Raw genomic sequence first — 8,712 nt, forward strand, 5'->3', positions numbered from 1 at the left:
ATTGATAAATAATTAAAATTCTTATAACTGAATACTTGCTAATATTTATTATGTTTCAGTTGGTAATGCTTGCAAAAGTAATCTAGCTCTCTTATATGGTACAGATTCTATAGTCTCAGTTTTCTTTTTTATATTTTCTTCCGCAATTCGTACAACATCCATACCTTTCTTCAAAAGTTGTTCTCTGGCCATACCTTTGCAGCCTTCAAAGTACTCTAACACTATTGGAAATACTTCATCGGGGATAAGAGTATCGTCAAGTAAATTATCCATTAACCATATCTGCCTTATTTTTTCAAATTTCCATTCGCTTCTTGAATATTTCCACTAAAAATGAAAAATAATCTGCAAATAAGATCCAATACTTAACCGGTCCATACATTATTTGGAATACTTTTCTACCTTCTTAACGTAAGTGAGTGCTCTTTGAGTTGCTTCTACTTTAGTAGCTTGTCGCTTTTCTGCTTCTCTTTGTTCAGCCTTTTCTTTTTTTATTCTTCGTTTTGAAAGTGTTTTTGTATTCTTCGCACTTTCTTCCGAAACATTAGTATTCAAATCTTCTATACTTTTATTACTCTCAATGAGTGCAGTACTAAAATACAAATACAAATTAAAATACAAATTATGGTCAATAAATCTTGCTATGAATAATATTATAATCTATTAGGAGATTCATTAAAATATTATTTCTTTTACCTTCCACGTTTCTGACGTTTAGACATTTTGTCTTCGGTCGATAATTCAATATCGCTTGAATTCTTCTGCAATATGTCGGTACCTCCAAGTTCTTCTATCGTTCTCTTGATTGCTTTGTGATTAAGACCATTTTTAGAAATTTTGCATTTACGTGGCCTTTGTTGCGCTCTCTCCAGAATAGCTTCATTAGATTCTCCTGTTTCATCATCGCTACTCTTGGCTATATTTGTATCAGAATTTGCTTGAGATTTGTTATCTGTTGATGAATAAATATATTAATTATCCATGTTATATGATATTGAATATATAGAAAACTACTTATTTTGACTTTTATTATTAAAAGTACTAATATCTCTACTATCAATATAAAATTATTTACAATTAATGTAATTGTTTTACGATAAACGAACCATTCCTTACAATCAAAGACGATGCGTACAAAAATCAAGTACAAAAATCGTATTTATTTTCACTTTCACTTTCTCTTTTCCAAGTAATACGTATAATAAAATCACTTATCACTTCTAACCATTTTTTTGTAAATAAAACGTTACTATATTTCTTTCTCTACATTTTTTTATAATAATGTTATTCGAAGGCACAAAAAACTGATTTTTTTTTTTCAAATCTATCGTATTACATTAAATAATATAAATACACGATGTCACATTTAGGAATTCATCAAAAATACCGTTTTACCTTCTAATATTTCGTTTCGAATTTTCGTACGCTTTCGTGATTTGGATTTTCTAACCCCAAAATTGGATGTATTCTCAAAACCCATAATGCGTTGATAAAAAAATTATATTACATATGAATAAGTTCAGCAGGGGCTAGAAAACAGTTAATACGAATCGGCGATTAGTTGTAAGTAAAAATTAAAGAGTATTTACGATAAAATGTATTAATGATCTAGGTAAAATTGAGATATGTTACCGGAGCATGTGCCAACGACTGTCCGAATTCATAGCTCGTGTTAGCGCGTGCGCTTAAACCTGTACAATCCAATTAGGAAAAACTACCAGTAGTATCATTTATAATAATTCCTGTGCGTGTGACTTATTTTCTTATTTATTCTATCGTATGTATTATATGTTTATTTTATAAATAACTTTTGAAGACGTGTTAAATTTAAAAAAAAAAGAATGTTAAGCTTATGTATATACAATTTGTAACATTTACAAAACTTACATCAGCTTGTCAATTATATTAAAATAATTAACATTAATAGATAGTCGATCAAAAAAATATTCAGTTATCATTAAAATGTTAACGCAATTAGTGAAAGTAAGCCTCCTGAATCAATGCAAAAGGAGTTTTTTAGCAAGGTAATATGGTGTGTTTATTTTTATTAATATTAGGTTATTTTTAATTTATAGGTTATAGCATTATACATTCAAAGCAATAAATATTGTCTTTTAATATTCTATTTTAAGTAAAATGAACTGAAATGGAGTAGTATAAACATAATTGATTAATTAATTAATTCTTTCTATTTTGGTTAAGTATTTTTCTTTTTTGCATAATGTAAAAATATTTGGATTTCAGACAAACTAGTCTTTGCAACGTACTTCTTCAAAGCAATAGGAAAGCATCGTCGGAAAATAAAACTGTAGACGAAGAAAATGTAGATGAACCTATCAAGTATTCGACGTCGAAAGCAGCAACTTGGCTTGCTGCTGAGACGCGTAATCCTAATATAAATAGACATCCATACGAAAGTAATATAATATTTATTAGTCTATCTATTTTTATGATTTATTTTTTTATTTTAAGAGAAGAGAATGATGTAGATTTAATTTTGGAAAGACCGTTATCAGAGATCATACCAGGAATTGATACGTCCAATACACCTGCGGTGTATCCCAAAACAACCTAATTTTAAATACCATAACGTTAATAGTAAATAGTAGTTAATTATGTAGTATTTTCTTTTTCTCTTCTAAAGTTAATTAATAAATAGATAATTATTGAACTTATATAAATAAATTTATTCGCATAAATTTACAAAAATCTTCCAATTAAGAAACATACAAAATAGTAAAAATTTCTTATTACGTATTGCCATTCATATTGATTTCCTTTTTATAATAATCTTCTACAATGGGTAAATTAATTGTCCCCATATTATACTGTTTAATATTTCGCTCCATTTAATAGATGGTTGATAAGCTATAGTATCTATAACACAGTTTGTCCATGTTTGACCCCACGAAGATGTGACCATTGTCATCCACAAAGTTATTGTCATATCGCTCTCTGATTGTTGCGAATGTAATTTGATATAAATGCTACCTAAAATTGTAGATATTTATTAAATTTTTGAAACTATATGTATATTATTATACAATATAAACGTAAATTTCGTTAATTACTTACTACGTGTACAGTAAGAATTAAATAACCACTTAATATATGCATAGACAGGCATAATTTGTATATAAAGTCTTAATTTGGCTAAAAGTCCGCTAAAACCAGTCAGCAAAAGTCTAAGCTGAATTATATAAATATGAAGATATTAGTAATTGCTAACCAAGTAATAATGCTAATAAAAATTATCTATTTACCGTAGTAAAAACTGTGTAATACACCCATGTTGTTGGTATAAGAAATAGAAGAATAGTGAATAATAAAGTCCCAACAAATAGTTGATCCGGCTTATATTGGCAAGAATCCACTCTTTCTCGTAAAGGATTTTTCTTTTTTCCCAAAAACAGTCTAAATAGAGATGTGAGTGCATTTAATTGAATATTAAAGAGCCTGCAATGTTCATTGTAATAATTATCTTATTTATAAAACTTATAATTTGGAACACGAATATATTAATACTTTCATACCTTGCTGCATAAACATAAATGCAATACGTATGGAAACTAATAAGCGCTAAAAGATCGGATGCTATAGATATTTGGAAAGTAACGCCGAGCCTTCCAAATAATAATAATACTTCAAATGCAAAATCCATTACAGGTGTCATAAATATTAGAAATGTCCACCATAGGTGTATATGATACAGGAAAAATTTTCCAAGCATATTATTAAATGCATAATTTAATTTTAAGCCAGCCGGAGCGCCCATTAACCACTGAATCAAATTTTTCAACGATTCCACTACTTTCTGTAAGTTTAATACGATACATATATATGTATATAGATATGCGTAGATATATAATTTATAAAAAAGGAAAAGCAAAAAAACGAGTATATATGTACCAATAACACTTGCCTCTGCATTCTTTAACAATACTTGAGATGGTGATATATCGTTAAAGTAACATAACGACATTTTTAAGACTATTATACCCAATAAAATATCTATAATTGTTGCAACGATATAATTGCCCGTTTTCAAGGTAATTCTTTTCTTTTGTATTATATTTATCAAAATCCATTTAACGTTTTCCAACCATCCATTTAAATGTATTCCCAATGATGAATATTTTAATACTGGTAGTAATTTATTAGTCATGTTTAGAAAAAAAAGAATCGGAATCAAACAGAAAAATGTATAATAGTGAATGACAGTTTCTTTTATGGAATCTAATTTAGATTTCACTTTGATGCTATGTTTAACTTCCTCCGTTTGTAATATTCTCATTAGTTCATAAAAGTGATCGTTTGAAGTTGTTTTAGAAGCAAATAGTTCAGTCTCTTGCAAAGCTAATAAATCATAAATTATTATGACCATAGAATTAGACGATAGACTAATTTTCCTGTTATTACTAATTATATTTTCTATGCAGTAATAGTAATTGGTATTACACGATGAATTAACTGCAACAAGATAAATATTCATCCAATCCATGCACTTTTTGTCTAGATTTTCGGTAATATAATTTGTATTGTAGTAATAACCAATAAGGTTAACAGATTTGTTTATTTCAATGACATCTTTTTCGCAAATAGCAATAATATAATATTTCTTTATATCCCTATGCTTGTCATATATAATTTTACCAAACACATAGCCAGGTTTCTCGGCGTTAAAAGTTTGCGGAATAAAAATTAACAACTTCATTGTATTTGAAGTATTAACATCGTATTACGTATACAAGACAATACGATATTTATATAATATTATTACTCGAGTACATTATTACAGCTCATTTGTGGAGTAATTTTACAATCTCAGCGTTTATTTTACAACGAAAACATTCCTACAACAAATATTTCTGAAAAAATTAAAAGCAATACGAATAAATTGAATGCAACTTTATTAAACTTGCATCATTTCGTTATCTATTGTCACGCGTACCGCGTAATTTAAAAGCATTACTTGTAAAAGCAATATTTTGCCAAGTGGCTGCGCCAGCATCGTATCATTTTGTGGCGCTCTAGTCGCGCACCATCTCTTCTGTTATGTTATATTAGGTTATACGTTATGGTATAAGCAAGCATATAGAGGGAAAGCTCTGTATGGTAAAGAACCGTTTAAAAAGTGAAATCGCATCGAAATTATTAATCCGATTGAACGTTTATTCATTCTCTTTTTATGTAATTCAAATAAAGATCAACGAGAATCCTTTTTTCATCATATATTTTTTAAATGATCAAATTGTTAATGATATTTGTGGACAAACTAAATCATTTGAGCTGCCATCTATAGGGATGTGAGCCTTTATTGTAAAACAATTTATATAGCGCTGTTCACCTTTCTTATCTAGTTTTTTACTTCTAGGTTTAGGAAATTCAAATATTTTATCATATTCGTTATTTTCTGAGGAAAGTGTTTAAATTCTGAATCAAATGGAATCTGAATTAAGTGTAGAAAGCTTGCTTGAAAAGCTAAGCAATTTACTAGACCAACTTCAAATGGAAACAGCATTCTTAAAAAGTAACGTCAATTTATTGTATTATTTATTAAGTAAGTCTAATTGTAATTAATTTTTTCAATTGTATTACACTTAGGTAGCAAAAATTTAAAGGAGGTCGTCATGTTTATTCGAGACTCTATTGTTGATATCTCTAATAAAATCTGTATCTTAAAAAAATATTTAGACAGATTGAAAGAAAAAAATAGCTCTTTTCAGGTAAATGAGAATATATATTTCAAGTTATGTATATATATATTTGACAGATAATAATATTTATTCATATGCAATTATATAGGAGATTTTATCTTTGTGTCAACATTTGAATGAAAAAATAATAGATATGTATAATAATATTCCTCATGAAATGATAATCGCATATACAAATAATAATAAGGAAGAGTCAATGCAATCCATTTCCAACGCTTCTCCTAATACGTTTATTATTAACAATGATACAGAGAAAACTGTGGACTTTGTTAATACGCCAAATATTGAAGCATCTACTATTAAGGATTGTAAAAAGGCACTTTTTAACGAACCAGAATATCCAAAAATATCTTTACTTAAAGGGGAAGAGTTTGATAAACTACCAAAGTATATGATTGGAAGGCAATCCTTGCAAATGATTAATGGCTTAATTAATTCTATAAATCAAGTATTAAAAGCTAAATATTCTTTGTTGTTTGCTGGAAAGGCAGTCGCTAGAAAAAAAGGGGAACTTGATTTGTATTTATATTATAAAAATCAAGATATTATATGCAAAAACACTGGTGAGTAGTTTCTGATCATAAATAAATGCACGCATAATATTTTTGAATAAATTTACATAGACTAACTAATGATTTACGTTTTCCAAATTTAAATATTTAATTATATTTTAATTTCAGAATGTAAATACTTTTTCACAGCGGAAGATTACGAGAGATACGTAAGAACTAAATTAGATAGATTGGCATTAAAGCTGATGATGGCATTGCGCCACTGTAAACGAATACGCGAATACAGATTACAAAAAGAATTGTATTATATCGTCTTGCCTTAATACTGTTATTTTCACTGTTATACTAATGTATCGTCATTCTCATCTCATTTAAATAGAATAATTAATCCGCAATTATGATTAAATGGACGGAATCATCATTGAAGACAATTTTGATGCGAGAGCTGATGAAAGATTTTTGAAAACGACGAAGACAATATCCCGCGCTCGTTCGAGGATCGATACTCATTGAAAGGGGTGAGCAGGGAATGGAGAAAGCTCGAGCGCGTGCGCTTCTAATATAATTTTGCTCGGCATCGTCGGCTACAGTAGTTCCCTGTCGCTTTCTTTCACGCTTTTTCGGAGCTACGAGATATATCGCGTAAATACGGAAGATCTCGCGAAAAAAAGGGAGAAAATGTCGAGTAGCAAGTGTGTGAAACAACCGCGTAAAGCGTACGCGAAAGAACAACACGAAATGAGCCACTCGGAAAAGCTAAGATTGATCGATGACGAGTTAAATTCATTTTACAAGTAATTGTTTTTACTTATACATTTGTGTTTTTAATCTCGTCATCCAGAACGTTGATACATTTTAATAAACGTGATAGTAAAAATCTGAAACCAAGTTTGTATCTTTCATTCTCCTGTATCTATGTTTACAGATATTGTCAGCAAGCTGGTTTTACCGAGGAAGAAATGGATATTATTTGTCAACCTCTGGTAGCGGCAATGCGCCGTTCATGGTTGCAACTCGTTTTTCGTGGTACTCTGATACTCGTTGTGCTTGGTACCTTGGCCTGTCTTGCAGCCCAACTTGATTTCGTTGGAACTCACTTTACTGCTCTTAGCCGTTTATTATTAATCAAAGTATTACCAATCTGGAACTGGCAACCTCTTTATTACGAAAATTGCATGATCAATAATCCCTTCTATAACGATTACACGATCACCGAAGAAGATTGCGTGGTAGGTAAAATACCGTGACTATGATTATTGTTTCAAGTAAATTATTGATATATTTTGACGTACACTTATGCGTTCGAAGACCTGCGAAGCCCTAGAAACGATCGATCGTTTATCGGACGTAAGATATCTTAGCCTCGTTGACAATTATCTCAGCCGGGATGCCCCAGCGATTATCACCGATGCGATGGACACATGGGCGGTCATGAATACGGATTACTTCTGGTTTGATAATATAACTCATGTAAGTAGACAAATAAAAGATAATCGATTGCTTTGATCGTCAAATCATTTTCATCAGATAATCAATTTTCGGATGATTCGATTAGCTTTACTTGGAGAACGAGAGATTGATGGAAACGGTCCCATGTGCTCTAACGTCCAACTTAAGAATGGGCTCGTCCGATTTAGCAGCTTTTTTGCGTCGAGTACACTCGCCAGAAGTTGCCAAGTGGTTCGTGCATTGGCAAAATTGTGACATCAATGCCGTTAAAGTATTGAGAAAATATTATCAAAGACCTTACTTCCTCTCGAGCACGGTCTCGCCGGCACACTTCAATTGGGTCCTTATGTCATCGGACTACAACAGTCCTAGCTACAAAAAAGTCGAGCTAGATTCTGGGTTGATAGCTTTGGCACAGCTTCGCGGTGCAACTCAATTGCGATTAACGCCGATAAATCCATGCAATAGTTCTTGCCCCGAACTCGTTGCCGATTTGCATCAGGGAGAGATGCGTGAGTATCTCGGATCCAAGTTTTTGCATTACGAGTAATTACGAATATCACGTATCACTTATAAAATCTAATCCTTTCTCTCGTCTCTAATCGCACAGTGGTATTTACCAATATGATGTGGACTTTGGAGTATGCACCAATGCGTGGATTGGATAACATCGCTATCCTTACGGAAACCGTTTGGGAAGAAGATACATAAATCGTGACAAAATACTTACAAATAATACATCGATCGGGATAATAAAATACTTTCGTTGCGATTTCTTCTCCATTCTTAATATATCGATATAAACGTATTAAATAGGGCATGTCCATCGATCGTGTAGTATCCGTCGTTCGTTTTCATTAATATGTATTTCAGTGCAGACAAAAAAAAGAAGAAATATAATAAAATATCGTCTACGTCTGACTCGCGCCGAGAGAAAAGACCAAAATATCCTTTTCTTCGTTTTTCAAGGATCCTATCGTAAATATTAAATAAAAGAGAAGAAAGAAGATATAAGAGAAAAGAAATTTCTGGAG

General features: G+C 30.8%; 4 protein-coding genes across 4 annotated transcripts; 3 read left to right on the forward strand and 1 right to left on the reverse strand.

Moving 5' to 3' along the window:
* Positions 1–32: 32 nt before the first annotated feature.
* LOC122519448 lies at positions 33–4,928 on the reverse strand. Its single transcript, XM_043638869.1, has 9 exons — positions 3,923–4,928; positions 3,534–3,814; positions 3,264–3,456; positions 3,076–3,190; positions 2,799–2,991; positions 1,396–1,493; positions 697–952; positions 403–592; positions 33–327 (listed from the first exon to the last, which is right to left on the reverse strand). The coding sequence occupies exons 1-9, from the start codon at positions 4,712–4,714 to the stop codon at positions 49–51; spliced, it is 2,397 nt and encodes a 798-aa protein (XP_043494804.1). The 5' UTR covers positions 4,715–4,928; the 3' UTR covers positions 33–48.
* LOC122519584 lies at positions 1,789–2,675 on the forward strand. Its single transcript, XM_043639145.1, has 2 exons — positions 1,789–2,024; positions 2,245–2,675. Exons 1-2 carry the CDS (start codon positions 1,963–1,965, stop codon positions 2,573–2,575), a joined length of 393 nt encoding a protein of 130 aa, XP_043495080.1. The 5' UTR covers positions 1,789–1,962; the 3' UTR covers positions 2,576–2,675.
* Positions 4,929–4,940: 12 nt separating the features above from the next.
* On the forward strand, positions 4,941–6,633 carry LOC122519581 (spindle and kinetochore-associated protein 1-like). Its single transcript, XM_043639142.1, has 4 exons — positions 4,941–5,530; positions 5,605–5,726; positions 5,806–6,280; positions 6,398–6,633. The coding sequence occupies exons 1-4, from the start codon at positions 5,443–5,445 to the stop codon at positions 6,550–6,552; spliced, it is 840 nt and encodes a 279-aa protein (XP_043495077.1). The 5' UTR covers positions 4,941–5,442; the 3' UTR covers positions 6,553–6,633.
* Positions 6,634–6,797: 164 nt separating this feature from the next.
* On the forward strand, positions 6,798–8,624 carry LOC122519579. Its single transcript, XM_043639135.1, has 5 exons — positions 6,798–7,023; positions 7,155–7,458; positions 7,538–7,699; positions 7,785–8,190; positions 8,289–8,624. The coding sequence occupies exons 1-5, from the start codon at positions 6,908–6,910 to the stop codon at positions 8,387–8,389; spliced, it is 1,089 nt and encodes a 362-aa protein (XP_043495070.1). The 5' UTR covers positions 6,798–6,907; the 3' UTR covers positions 8,390–8,624.
* The last annotated feature ends 88 nt before the right edge of the window (positions 8,625–8,712 follow it).

Source organism: Polistes fuscatus, unplaced genomic scaffold, assembly GCF_010416935.1.
Source record: "Polistes fuscatus isolate 324 unplaced genomic scaffold, CU_Pfus_HIC Scaffold3, whole genome shotgun sequence".
Lineage (NCBI taxonomy): Eukaryota > Metazoa > Arthropoda > Insecta > Hymenoptera > Vespidae > Polistes > Polistes fuscatus.